General features: G+C 41.9%; 2 protein-coding genes across 2 annotated transcripts; one reads left to right on the top strand and one right to left on the bottom strand.

Annotated features, from left to right (window-relative positions):
• The first annotated feature begins 772 nt into the window (after nt 1-772).
• Nucleotides 773-2,228, top strand: LOC134202495 (uncharacterized). The gene is made up of 2 exons (XM_062677484.1): nt 773-945; nt 1,008-2,228. The coding sequence occupies exons 1-2, from the start codon at nt 893-895 to the stop codon at nt 2,146-2,148; spliced, it is 1,194 nt and encodes a 397-aa protein (XP_062533468.1). The 5' UTR covers nt 773-892; the 3' UTR covers nt 2,149-2,228.
• Nucleotides 2,229-2,302: 74 nt separating this feature from the next.
• On the bottom strand, nt 2,303-4,534 carry LOC134202486 (zinc finger protein 189-like). The gene is made up of 2 exons (XM_062677474.1): nt 4,350-4,534; nt 2,303-4,054 (listed from the first exon to the last, which is right to left on the bottom strand). Exons 1-2 carry the CDS (start codon nt 4,370-4,372, stop codon nt 2,434-2,436), a joined length of 1,644 nt encoding a protein of 547 aa, XP_062533458.1. The 5' UTR covers nt 4,373-4,534; the 3' UTR covers nt 2,303-2,433.
• Nucleotides 4,535-15,057: the final 10,523 nt, after the last annotated feature.

The raw sequence follows: 15,057 nt of genomic DNA, 5'->3' as shown, positions 1-15,057 counted from the left end.
CCGGAACTGGTGGACCACCCTCGACGCCGGGGGAAGTCAGGAGGATTCGAGTGAGGAAGTTTGCGGCACAACCGCCGAGGGATCGAGACGTAGCAGTGGATCTCAGCAAGCCAGTCGGCGAACTAGCCTAAGCTTAGGGGCCGGAATTTTAGAAGAAGTGCATGAGCACAGCCCCCGAAGTAGTCGCAGCATCCAGTGGTCCCAGGGGATCGAGGCAAGGAGGAAAAGGGACCCGGTTTATCCGGGAGGCACATTTTTAGCAGGTCGGGAGGAGCCCATCCCTGTTCGCCTTCGAGCATAGTGTGGATGCTCGAGGTGTCTGTCGCGCAGATTTTTGATGGCCTTTAACCCTTGCAAAAAAAAAAAAAAAAAAAACACACACACACACACACACACACACACACACACACACACACACACACACACACACACACACACACACACACACACACACACACACACACACACACACACACACACAGTCAGACATGTGCTCAGTTTTTCGAGCTGAGTCGATTGGTATATAACACTATGGGTCTCCGAGCCTTCTCTCAAAATTTGGCTTTTGGAGTGAACTTATAGCCTTCTGGTACAACTTTGTTGTACGAGAAAGGCAAAAATTTACCCAAAGTGGATATTCGGTAAGAAGAAGAAGTTTTATTTCGCCTGAGCCAGATTCATCGAGGGCGACGCTGAGAGGGATATGGGAACAGAGAAAAGAGGGGTAAAAACTTTTTTCAAATTGACTTCAAATTATTTAGTGTGTTGTGTTTGTTTTCTCATCTTTTCCAGCTTTTCCCAACTTTACCAACGACGACGTTTAAAATTAAGTTTTTTATTAAATTCATCCAAATTATTAGCAAAAATTGCCATTTTTACAAAATCAAAGAACATGAATTCGGAAGTTTTCGAGAATGAAGCATTCAACGATGATTTGATCGAACTGTAAGTATACGAATCCAAGAACCATTGTCCCAAATTGGCTTCCAATCTAAACATTGTTGCAGACCGAACGACAATTTCGCCGCGTACTGCCGGTTGTGCTTCTCTATCTCCCAGCTAGAACCACTTTTTACTTGCTATCAGGATGAAAACATCCGGGACACCAGCATCATCGAAATTTGCACCGGCATCAAACTGAGCCCCGGGACGGATAGTCCATCGTCTATTTGTTCCCAGTGTCGGAACATGTTGGAGGAATTTTTCAGCTTCCGAAAGTTGTGCCAGCGTGTGAATCGTGTGTACCGGCGCAAGCGGAACGAATTAGAAGTGGCCAGGAAGGCCGCTCATCATGGTGTTGTAGTTGAACCCCTTGCTATCGAGTCGAGTGTTGTACCGGAGCAGATACTTGTAGGACAGGAAGCTGCCTTGGAAGACATTTCAGGTGGCTTACCTGCACCGATTGAGGTAACGGACACGACATGCGAGGTGCAGATAGCCAATGAACCATCAGCCTTTGAGGCTTCTGTGGCCGAATCCTTGGTTGTTCATGAGCTCTCTGACGACGACGATGAAGTGGAGTGCGTTGGTGTTATGTCTTTGGAAGAGAGCCTCATGCAACACGCAAACGCGAAGGATGCGACTGAGTCGCTTCCGTTCATTAGAATGGAAAACGACATGTTCCGTTGTAAGATATGTAGCGGAATTTACCCATCATTTGTTAACCTGGCCAAACACTTTCTTGACTTCCACCCGGAGAAGGCGAGCTTGATTCGTAGCAAATCGATGGTAACTTACTTCAAGGTAAAGCCTGGCACGCTACAGACCCGGAAATACGACTCTCAGGTTCTCATGAAGTGCGATCTGTGTGACACGCTGCTGTCCAGCAGTCTCTCCGTGAAAAGGCACCGCTGGAGATATCATGGTGCCTTTAAGAATTGTCAAGAAATTCCGTGCTCGGTGCCATCTTGTAAGAGCTTCTTTATGGATACCTACGGACTGAATCGGCATTTGTGTATTGTCCATTTCAATGGGGCTAAAACGGGTGCTACGGAAAACCCTTCAGCATCGGAAACTGATGGCGTCGAAGAAAATGGGAACTTTACTAATGGAAATGAAGCAGTATGCGTGCCCGATAGTACGGAAGACACCCCGCAGAACATGGACACCCCGATGGATGTGGTGTACTCCGATCTCACCGAAGGCTAAGGTAGGCTACCGATGAAATTGACCTTAATATTGTTTCATTTAGGAGAAACCCGAAAGTAATAACCAAAAGAAATTTAAAACTGTTCAATTTTTGCAAAAGAACACTCCCTTTATGACTAAGGAATTGAAGGTGTTTTGGGCATAACAAACAGGAAACATTTTATCGGAAACTCATATTTCAATTTTTAATTCATACTTCAATTTTTTATATAAATATCCATAAAATAATTGGATAACATGTTGACAAACTTGGCATTAGAATGATATACAAAAAAAAAAGCAAATTCACATTTCCATCGCTGCCGCTTGTTCGTGCGCATCGCCCGTGTACGGCTTGCGATGGATTAGCGCCATATGCCCACGAAGGGAGTTCTTCGTGTTGAACGCCCGGTTGCAGTACGGACAAAACCGGATAACCTGAGCGGGTGCACCGGGAACGTGATATTTCGTCTTGTGCTTCCTCATCGTGTACTGCTGGATGAACATCATCGGGCATTCGTCGCATCTGTAAGGGTACTCGCTCCTGTGCACGTAGGCATGCCGCTCGAGTCTGCTCCGCAGTGCAAACTGCTTCCCACATTCGGTGCACTGGTAAGCGATGCCGTGGTGAACGAACTGCGTATGAAGATTGAGCGACCCCGAATTAGTAAACTTTTGCTGACAAATCACACAAACGAACAGCTTTCTAACTTGTTGCGTGTATGATGGATAGTTCATCGCAATTTCTTGGTCGAGCTGGTCGGTGGTGTTCAATTCGGGTAGTTGCTGCTGCTGTGCGTAAAAAATCCTCCCAAGAGGAATTTCGTAGTTTAGAACCGGTGGAGCTAAATTAGGATCCAACCGTTCAATAGCGATAACGAATGGAGATAACACTTGGTATTGAGGAATTTCCGATGAAACTATCGCCTCGTCTTTTTCAATTTTGGAAATGAGCATTTGGCTTAAATCGTCCATAAGCGGTTTTTGATCATAGTCAGGAACAACGGTCCTGCAAGTGGTGCTAACATCATCTGGCAGCTCAGATTTTATTTCCGGATTCTCCGAGGTTCTAGGAATTACAGGAGGAGGAACAATTACTGGTGCAGATGAATTAGCAGTTATTACTGCAATCTCTGGTTGACGTATTTCAACTCGATCAGCAGTAGCCCCCTTTTGCTGATCCGTTCCAATTGGAGCCCTCAACATAATTCCATGTCCATCGCTTAAATGACGCCTTAAAGATCCAATAAAGTAATATTGTGCTTTGCACACTTCACATTCAAGGGGCTTTTTGCTTTGACCGTCCTGCTTATGTTTTACCGACTTGTTCAGTTTTCTTTTCTTTTTTGGAGGAGCGAATTCCTCCTCAGTTGCCGCTCGATTATGCAGTAATTGCGTGTGGAACTGCAGCTGCTTATCATCGACGAAGACCCTTGGGCAAAGCGTGCAACTCACGTTTAGACTGCCCACACTAGGATTTCCGTGATATCGGAACTGATGAAATTTCAACAAGCTCAGCATTGAAAATTGGGCATCGCACCGATCGCAATGGTGCGGCAGATCGTGGGACGATTTCCAATGTTTCTCATACTCCGACTTGAAGCGAAACTTGATCGGACATTTGCTACACTGGAACGGTAGATCCGATCCATTCTGGATATCGTCTTTTTGTTTCCCGTTGAGAACAAAGTCACATCGCAGGCATCTTTCCCGGAAGTTCTCAAATTCTTCCAATAACAACCGACAGGTGCTACAGATTCCGCAAGGACTGTCCACCAAAGTCAAAAGGTCAATTTCCATGTAGCGTTTAATGAGCTGCAGCAATGCGTGCTTTGGCTGCAGTAATTGGTTCGCTGCTAACAGCAAAGGTTCAACATTGGCCTCCGATAAACATAACCGGCAGTAGGAATCAGGTGCTCCGCTTGGCCTTAAATTAGTCGGAAGAAACATCATTTTGTAACTTTTTTCATATAACAATTAGGGGACCGGTTCGGCACTTCATCCCATAGCTCCTATTTCCATCCCATCAAAAACAAATCAATGCAAAGGAATTTGGTTTGTTTCTTATTTTTGTGATTGTTTTCAGCAGTGAGCACGCGTGTTAGCAAAAAGAAGCAACGAGATTGGCGCTGTGTTTCTTTGTTTTGCGATGAGATGAATATATGTTCAGTGAGATGGAAAATGGAACAATTCCCCTATTTTGTCAATTATTGTTCTCTTACACTATAACAAACTCTTCCTCCATCGTATAAAATGAGAAATTTCAACAAAAAACTTCGAAAAAATTGGAAAATCGCTTCACTTCATATTCATGCGTTTCGCGACGTCCACGACCGGCACCAGAAATGTGTAATGTAAATGCCATCAGAAGCAGAAGCACCGCCACCAGCGTCAACAACTCGAAAACTCCGGTGACAGTAAGCATTTTGATCATTTTGACAGTTCAAGGAGTGCACGGAGAAATATACACGGTTGTTTGTGAAAACTCATTAATAGGGCACTGCACGGACTGCTTTGTCTCAGAGTCTATTATTAGAGTTACGCAAAGAGTGAAGCCAAATCTACCTATTGAACTGTCAAACCGTCTACCTATCGAGCAAAGTAAACAAATGCTTGTTGGTAAGGCGGAAGTATTGTTATCGCCTAATGATTTTTATGGCGGATTAAAACGCATGAATTGAAATGTATTAGATTTGTTCTAGAAACAGTTTCAAAAACTTCAATACACCCCCCCAATAAAATAGCAACAAGAAACTCACGTGTTTGCACTCTGTGGGTGACTTGGTTATCGAATTAAAAAGCTTTAGCAGTGAACACTCCTGTGAAGTCACTTTAAGGGTTGGACAAAAATGAAAGTTGCAAACACAATAACAAGAAGATTATTCAGAATAAGTGTAAGAAGATCCTCTTTGCGCAACTCTATATAATAGACTCTGCTTTGTCTCTTTCTTGCTGCAAAGAAATTAGAAAACAACAAGGCCAGTAAACGTCAAAATGGATGAGGAATGAAAGAGCAAGAGATGTTTCCGTGCAGTGCCCTATTGGTGAAAAAACCAGGGGGGTAATATGCGGTGCATCGCGCCTCCTCTGCATGTAGTATGAAGCAAATGTAAATAAACAGTCCCACAATTTTTTCGTTAGTCAGCAGTAGTGTAGGTTATACTAAAGACACACTGGTGGTACAAGTACCACGGTTATATACCCTAGTACATATTGTACCATGGTTTTCCACGTTGTACCAGCATGGTACAAGGTGACACACTAGTGGTACAACTTGTACCATGGTATGAATACCATCAGTGTGTCATTAGTATTAACCAATATCCTACAAGATTCCAGTTCGAAAAATGTTACACTTGCCAAGCACCCCTTTCCCAAGCGGCGAGGCCCGGATAATACATCTTAGGTAGGCTTGTTTTGTTCGTGGATGACAGGCTCACTCCCCTGGAAAAAACACCCATTTTCTGTAGAAGTGCCTCTCCCCATTTAATGGGTAAACCCGATTTACCCATTAATGTGTAAAATCAGTTTGTGGCACAAAATGGGTATTTATTCACCCATTGAAATAAAGCGAGAATCACACAAAATGGGTGAAAAAATATCCATTTTTTGCCCAGATATAATTTAGCATTTTTGATAAATAGTTAATTTAATGGTAATAATGGTACTCATAATCATTAAGCATACACAGCAAAAAAAGTTGTTGAATATTACATCGAAATCGCTGCAACCCGGCGGATACATCGGTTGTTGAATATTACACAGCGCGACGTACTCAAGAGCTTGCTGTGTAATAAACAATGGCGACGTAATTTGTAACGATGTAATAAATAAGACGATGTAATTTAAGCGATGTAAATTATTGTGGTGTAAAATCGTCCAAAATGTATGATGCTAATTTGAATGATTTTGATCATTATATTTTTATGGGGTGGAATTTTCGGTTTTGAATGCTTTATTGAATTTGCACTAAAACAATATTTTATTGATCTTACTTACTTTTTTTTTTCAATACTGTACAAATTACAAAGAAAATTAATTTTGTACCCACAGATCGGGTTACGATGTTTTCTATATAATGCTGAAATGGCATAGTGAAATTCAACACTTCAAGATTACCATTCCTCCTATACCGGTAGCATTGTTCGCCTATTGGAAGGCTAGAGTATCATTCGTTGGCCTGTTCAGGCCATCCGCAGCTCTGAAATGGCATGGAATTATCAGCTATGGGCAGCGTATCGTCCTGAACATGATCTTCTAATCTGATGAAATGGCATGGCGGAAGCTGTGTGGCCTGTCACTCGAAACTGCCAGGCTGTTTTGGACGAATCACCACCGTGGAAAGAACATATCCGAGCGGCACGGAAGTCGGCGTTCTGGGACGACGTCAAACACTGAAAACAGGTATTCGAGAGGATACATATTTTTTGAGATGGTTCATTTAAAATGTTTTGTTATTCTTCAAAAACACATATAGGAATATCACGATGATCCCCAGAATGGAAAGGCGAATTTTTTTTAAGTTCGTGGAATGAATTATAAAACAAACCCTACTGAGATTCTGAAGGAAATTCTGAGATTCCTGAGGGAATCGGACTTTGGGATTCCGAAGAATATCTTTCTGGAATTTTGAAACGAATCTTTTTAGAATTCGGAAACGAATCTTTCTGTAATTCCAAAACGAATCCTTTTGATATTCCTTCTGGGTTTTTGACAGGATTAGTTTTGTAATTTCAATCCTTTTGGGCTTCGGAAGCGATTCCTTTTGGGATTCAAAAACGAGTACTTCTGCGATATCGAGAGACTACGAAGTGAATTTTTTTTGGGATTCAATAGCGAATCTTTATGGGATCAGGGATTCCAAAGCGAATCCTTATGGAATTCGAAAGTGATTTCAAATATATTCTTTTTGGGATTCCTTTTGAGATTCTGAAGCAAGTGTTTCTGAAACTCCAAAGGAAGTCCTTCTGGGAATCTAAATGAAATCCTTTTGGGGCTATCCATGTACCACGTGGACAGTTTAAGGTGTTTGGCGAATGTCCACGGTTCATACACATAAAATTTATATGCGCAGTTGTCCACGCTGGGGATACCCCCTCTATCTAAAACTGATCAAAACCTGTCCACGTGGTATATGGACATTCCATTTGAAATTCTAAAGCTAATTCTCACATTTCATTTCACTAAAGCCCTCTCACATTTCAAAGTAAATCGTTTGGGATTCCGAAGTAAATCTTTTTAGGATTCCGAAGTAAAACCTTTTGGGACTCCGAAAGGAGCCCTTTTGGGATTTTGAAGGATTTTTTTTTAATTCCGAATGAAACATTTTGAAATTGCGAAAAAAAATCTTAAAGAATTTCAAAGGGAATCCTTCCGAGATTCCGAAAGAAATCCTTTTGAGATTCCGAAGTGAATTCTTTTGAGATCCCGAATGATAACCTATTGGGATTTCTAATGGAATCCTTTCGAGATTACGAATGGAATCTTTTTAAAATTTCGAAAGAAATCCTTTTGGGTTCCTGAATGATATCCTTTTGAGATTCTGAATGAACTCCTTTTGGGATTGCAAAGGACACACTTTTGGGATACCAAAAATAAACATTTTGGGATTCCGAAGCATTTTTCTTGGATTTAGATGTGAATCCCTAAAGAATGCTCGATGCAATCACTAAAGGATTCCCGATGGAATCCCCAAAGGATTCTCGATGAAATCCCCAAAGGATTTCCGATGGAATCCCCAAAGGATTCCCGATGGAATCCCTAAAGGATTCCCGATGGAATCCCCAAAGGATTCTCGATGGAATTCCCAAAGGATTCCCGATGGAATCCCCAAAGGATTTTCGATGCAGTCCCCAAAAGATTTCCGATGCAATCCCCAAAGAATGCTCGATGCAATCCCTAAAGAATGCTCGATGCAATCCCTAAAGAATGTTCGATGCAATCCCCAAAAGATTCCCGATGCAATCCCTAAAGAATGCTCGATGCAATCCCTAAAGAATGCTCGATGCAATCACTAAAGGATTCCCGATGGAATCCCCAAAGGATTCTCGATGAAATTCCCAAAAAATGCTCGATGCAATCCCTAAAGAATGCTCGATGCAATCCCTAAAGAATGTTCGATGCAATCCCCAAAAGATTCCCGATGCAATCCCTAAAGGATTCCCTCTAGAATCCCTAAAGGATTCCCGATGCAATCCCTAAAGAATGTTCGATGCAATCCCCAAAAGATTCCCGATGCAATCCCTAAAGAATGCTCGATGCAATCCCTAAAGAATGCTCTATGCAATCCCTAAAGAATGCTCGATGCAATCCCCAAAAGATTCCCGATGGAATCCTCAAAGGATTCTCGATGGAATCCCCAAAGGATTTCCGATGCAGTCCCCAAAAGATTTCCGATGCAATCCCCAAAAAATGCTCGATGCAATCCCTAAAGAATGCTCGATGCAATCCCTAAAGAATGCTCGATGCAATCACTAAAGGATTCCCGATGGAATCCCCAAAGGATTCTCGATGAAATCCCCAAAGGATTTCCGATGGAATCCCCAAAGGATTCCCGATGGAATCCCTAAAGGATTCCCGATGGAATCCCCAAAGGATTCTCGATGGAATCCCCAAAGGATTCCCGATGGAATTCCCAAAGGATTCCCGATGGAATCTACAAAGGATTCCAGATGGAATCCCTAAAGGATTCCCGATGGAATCACCAAAGGATTCCCGATGGAATCACCAAAGGATTCCCGATGGAATCACCAAAGGATTCCCGATGGAATCCCCAAAGGATTCCCGATGGAATCCCCAAAGGATTCCCGATGGAATCCCCAAAGGATTCCCGATGGAATCCCCAAAGGATTCCCGATGGAATCCCCAAAGGATTCCCGATGGAATCCCCAAAGGATTCCCGATGGAATCCCCAAAGGATTCCCGATGGAATCCCCAAAGGATTCCCGATGGAATCCCCAAAGGATTCCCGATGGAATCCCCAAAGGATTCCCGATGGAATCCCCAAAGGATTCCCGATGGAATCCCCAAAGGATTCCCGATGGAATCCCCAAAGGATTTCCGATGCAGTCCCCAAAGAATTCCCGATGCAATCTCTATAGAATGCTCGATGCAATTCCTAAAGGATTCCCGATGGAATCCCCAAAGGATTCTCGATGAAATCCCCAAAGGATTTCCTAAAATTCCTAAAGAATGCTCGATGCAATCCCTAAAAGAATTCCCGATGGAATCCCCAAAGGATTCCCGATGGAATCCCCAAAGGATTCCCGATGGAATCCCCAAAGGATTCCCGATGGAATCCCCAAAGGATTCCCGATGGAATCCCCAAAGGATTCCCGATGGAATCCCCAAAGGATTCCCGATGGAATCCCCAAAGGATTCCCGATGGAATCCCCAAAGGATTCCCGATGGAATCCCCAAAGGATTCCCGATGGAATCCCCAAAGGATTCCCGATGAATCACCAAAGGATTCCCGATGGAATACCTAAAGGATTCCCCATGGAATTAGCAAAGGATTCCCGATGGAATCACCAAAGGATTCCCGATGGAATCCCCAAAGGATTCCCGATGTAATCCCTAAAAGATTCTCGATGGAATCCTTAGAGCATTCCCGGTGGGATCCCCAAAGGATTCCCGATGGAATCCCCAAAGGATTCCCGATGGAGTCCCCATAGGATTCCCGATGGATTCCCCAAAGGATTCCCGATGAAATCCCCAAAGGATTTCCGATGGAATCCCTAAAGAATGCTCGATGCAATCCCCAAAAGATTCCCGATGGAATCCTCAAAGGATTCTCGATGGAATCCCCAAAGGATTTCCGATGAAATCCCTAAAGGATTCCCGATGGAATCCCCAAAGGATTCCCGGTGGAATCCTTAAGGATTCCCGATGGAGTCCCCATAGGATTCCCGATGAAATCCCCAAAGGATTTCCGATGCAATCCCTAAAGAATGCTCGATGCAATCCCTAAAGGATTCCCGATCGAATGCCCAAAGGATTTTCGATGGAATCCCCAAAGGATTTTCGATGCAGTCCCCAAAGGATTTCCGATGCAATCCCCAAAGAATGCTCGATGCAATCCCTAAAGAATGCTCGATGCAATCCCTAAAGAATGCTCGATGCAATCCCTAAAGGATTTCCGATGCTGTTCAGATTTCGGTAAAATTTACCGAATACTGTAAAATGAGTTAAGTGTGTAAGTTGGAAAATAAAAAAAAACTTGCTCGTTTTTATTCATTTCTGATATATGGTTAAGGAAACAACAAATCTGTGACAAATCTATCAACATATCAATTGAGTTAAATATCTATCTTGGCTGTGCATATGCACAGCACATGTTTCGAAATGGACCAATTGATATGAAATTTGCAAAAAAGAATCCACGTGTCTTGGAGGGACTCGAACCCTCAACCTCCTACCAAGGATGTTAACGATCGTGCAGTAATTTGCGTTCGATCATTTAGTAGTTTGTCAATAACACAATCCAGAAGCTGAATTTCAAAATATGTTGTATGGTGGACTTCTAGTACGAAGGTTTTCTACCAACTATGCCTAATAATTCGTTGTATGAATTCCACTAGTAACGGAGGTATAGCTACAGTTTCAGTAACATAAACTAAATGATAACAAAATTCCAATCATTTAGTTTAAGTTACTGCAACTAGCGCTCTAACTTCGTTCTCAGTTGAACTCTACTAACGAAACATTAGGCAAAGTTGTAGAAAAACCTTCGCACTAGAAGTCCAACATACAACATATTTTGAAATTCAGCTTCTGGACCGTATTATTGACAAACTACTAAATGATCGAACGCAAATTACTGAATGATCGTTAACATCCTTGCCTCCTACTCTCTAGATAGGCGTGATAACCCCTACAAAACAAGACCACTTAAAGGTCACGTTTGCGGAAAAGCCATCAGAATCCGAGTATACTCTGGCACAGACCAGTTTGACGTCACCGGTTGATACATGGGTGGTAACGACCCAGCCGACACTGCGTGGGGTCGTGACAGTCCTGTGGCGGTCTGTGTAGCCGCTTGCAATTGCGATACCTGTACAAACCGCGGAGGCACTACAGATGCGTGTTCAGGTGCGGAAGGAGGAGCCCCATTGAAGGTCCAGGTGCCGACGATGGTGCTGCTATCGATGAAGTTCTCCTTGCCGGCGCGGATGCTGTCGTTGATGCTGTATGATGTTGCGATGAAGCAGCCCATAGTTCTGGTGGTTAAGGTAATGACGATGGTTGTGGTGGAAGTACTACTTCAGGACCGCCAACCAATGAAGCAGACTGGGTTTGAGTTGGAGTGGATTGAGCCAATGGCACCGTACCGGTGATCTTATTAAAAACCACAGATTCGACAACATTTTGTTTCGAACCTGTTTTAGAATCTACTGTCATCGTGTTGATTGTAGTCAATTTTTGGTTCGGCAGAGCAGAATGTTTCAGAGGACTTTGCAGGTTGACGTCTGAACACTGAACTGAAATTTGGACTCTGACTATAGTTGGCGTAGCGATAGATAAATCGATCTGATGGGGAATGCTGGTGGAAAGTAGGTGGGATGTACAACCGCGATTGTTGGAGCGTGCGGGGCTCCTGTTTGCTCTGCACAGCTGTTCACCCATTGAACAACATTATCGACTTTAGACCGCTTACTTAATCGGCTGCCTTTACTACGAACACTTTTGTTTTCTTCTTCTAATTCCAACTGAGATTCGAGCAGCTTATATTTGTCTTCAATAAATTTTTTATACGTTGCTTGGAGCTCTTCCAGCTTCTCAAGCTGAAGATTCAATTTGGGTTATTTTCCCGACTTTACGGAGTTGTGAGGCGCATGTGATTTAGACGCTATGCTAGCTACTTCGTCCACCTGACAGTTTTCACACGAAAAGTTGTCGATCGAATCAGAAACCACAGCACATGTGAAGTGCCACCAAGTTTGGCAAATATCACGCTGCACCATACTTTCCTCGCCTTTTAGGCAATCGCACTTTACGCAATCTGACCGTAGTTTGTCGAGCGTGTGTGCGTGTTGCAAAGCAAGATCTTCAAGCATGTCCGGAACCGATTTACTTGTTTCCATGACCGACGAGTTATTCGTAACTGCTGGAGATTTATCTAAAGTTTGTTCTCGATGTTTGTAGGGTTGATAACGTCCGCCACGAGCGTTGTAATTTGCTGAACGAAAATCTACTTGTGGCGGACGTTCTTAACTCTACAAACATCGAGAACAGTTTACATATCTTATTTTCCCTGCAAATAATGCTATATAATCTATATCAAGTAGCTATATCAGTAGTCTGAACGTAGTCTAAGATTCTGGCGAATCGGAATACTTCTCTGAGTCTGATTTTGAAAAAAAACGTCAATACCTGAAGAAGATCGTATAGATGCTAAATTTGTATTTTAAATATCTCAGTTTTGAATTGACTACCATGACAAGGTAATCTTCAACCTCAGCAACCTGCGAGTTGCGAGATCCTAACTCGGTCTTTTTTGCATTTGGCCGTGGTCTAGTGAGACGATCCCCACCGGTGTGTATCCAAATGAGTGTCTAGTATAAGAACAAATTGCGTTCATATTTTATTTACGCACTTGTTCTCGCACCGGTTGTTTCTATCAAGGTTGTTGAAGTGCAATCATGTTTCGCACCGGTGGTGAATATCCGCGGTTGCTATAACAAACACGGAATAAAAAAATCAGAAAAAATATTTATAAATATTTATTATTTTCAAATCTTTCAGATTTGTGATTATCAGATTAGTTCGACACACATCTGCTTGGTGGCGCTAGCTTACATGCAACAATTTAATGAGGTGGATATCTCGAGATCTATAAGACTTGGAAAGAGTTGCCGTCTTCTACAAAGTTATCTGGATGGTTGGAACCATTGCGATGGACGCCAGTTAGACGCCAAGTGGTTGTATTTCAAACTAAACTTGATGACTTCGACCATCCGAACAATTTTGTAGAATACGACAATATTCTAAAAATTTCAGAATACGAGATATCTAACCTATCAGGTTATTTCTTATACACTAGCGCCGTCAAGCGGTTATATTTCGAACTATACTTGCTTTCGTCATGATGGTTTAGACCACCCGAACAACTTTGTAGAAGACAGAAAAATCTAAAAATGTCAGAATTCGAGATATCTAACCTATCACATAATTTCATTCACACTAGCGCCGCCAATCAGTTGAAATCCAAACTAAACTCACAATGGTTTTGCCTTTCTCGTACAACAAAGTTGTACCGAAAAGGCTATCATTTCACTCCGAAAACGACCTTTTATCTAGGACTCGTAGACCCTAGTGTTATATACCAATCGACTCAGCTCGACGAACTGAGCAAATGTCTGTCTGTCCGTGTGTGTGTCCGTGTGTGTGTGTGCGTATGTGTGTGCACACTAAAACATTAGCCAACTTTTCTAGTACTAAACCTTAATCGATTTTACCGCAGCAAGTTGCATTCGATGGAGGATGTTTTCTTTTGTTCACTATTGAATTTCAAAACGGTTGAACTTCGCAAAAATAGTAAATATTCAAATAGTTCTCACATATTATTATTTCGGTATGAAATGCTCTCGGATGACAAGGTTATGTTCTCCCAAGACACAATTCGAAACTGACAGCATTCAGTTTTATAACAAGTTCAGTCTCAGCATCATGATGTCACATGAAAAGGCCTTTTCCATCGTACACCGGAAGAAAATGTAGCTACACAGAAAAATATAAACCCATAATGAGATAAAAAAATACCCATTTTAATGTTTTACGCACGGTAAAATTGGAATACTAATTTTCGGAGTACTTTCAATTTTCAGAGTACTAATCAATTTAAATAAAAATGGAGTCTGTTCAAATATTACGTAACGCAATAGGGGGTGGGAAGTTATTTTCACAGAGAAAAAAAAATTATTCCAAAAATATTCATTATCTTTAAAAAAGCATGAATCATACAATAGATAATAATTTATTGCATAGTCGACGGAACCTTCAAATTCTACACAAATTAGGATCTTTTTCATAAAATAGCATTTGTTACGCGTTACGCATAGGGGTGGGGGTGGTTCTGAAAATTGTAACGGATTGTTACGAGGGGGTGGGGGGTTCTCAAAAACAATATTTTCCACGTTACGTAATATATGAACAGGCTCATACCTAAAAAATGCGATCCTTCATATTTATTATTACCGAGGAGTACCCGAATAGAAAATACAATAGAATTACATTAAAATATTATAAAATTACAATAGATTTTATTTATGAACAACCAATTCTATTGTTCTTCTATTGTACCAATTAATTTTCCTTATTGTTCCAATAAACGTACAATAAAATCTATTGACAGAAAAATGTTGACAATAGAATTACAATAACAACATCTTTTGCTGGCGAGGATAGGGGATCTAAATGTCAATGAAGGAAAAATACATACGATTTGACAGTTCAGTACCACACATGTTTCGGACAGCAGAACAAAGGGAACCGAAGCAACAATCTTTATCTAGTAACTAAAATATCTTTTAACTTGATCCTTCGAGTTTGACATTTCACTTCAGCGCCTTCTGGTGACAATGTCATACGAATCATTGTTTCGTGTAACATTCTCGCAAGATGGTGGTAGAGGAGTTGAACGATGGATTTTTCAGAAAAATGTTTAAGCTGTTACGTCTGTTTGTCTGTGGCATCATTATCGGTCGCATTTTAATCAATCGCGCAGCGCTGTCATTTTAGTTTCGTTACTCGTTTCTGTATAGGTCACTATTTTCGGCTCTCAATTGGGTTGCTGTATTCCGTACCGGTGACGTTTGACAGTACATCAAATAGCAGCTACTGTTTTAGCAGCGCGTTTAGTAGCGACCGGTAATCTTGCTTTAAAAGCTAGTTATTGCTTTTTGCATTGAAACTTTTCGTATCGTCTTTAAA

This window comes from Armigeres subalbatus, chromosome 1, assembly GCF_024139115.2.
Source record: "Armigeres subalbatus isolate Guangzhou_Male chromosome 1, GZ_Asu_2, whole genome shotgun sequence".
Lineage (NCBI taxonomy): Eukaryota > Metazoa > Arthropoda > Insecta > Diptera > Culicidae > Armigeres > Armigeres subalbatus.
This window is presented reverse-complemented; position numbering and strand designations above follow the sequence as displayed.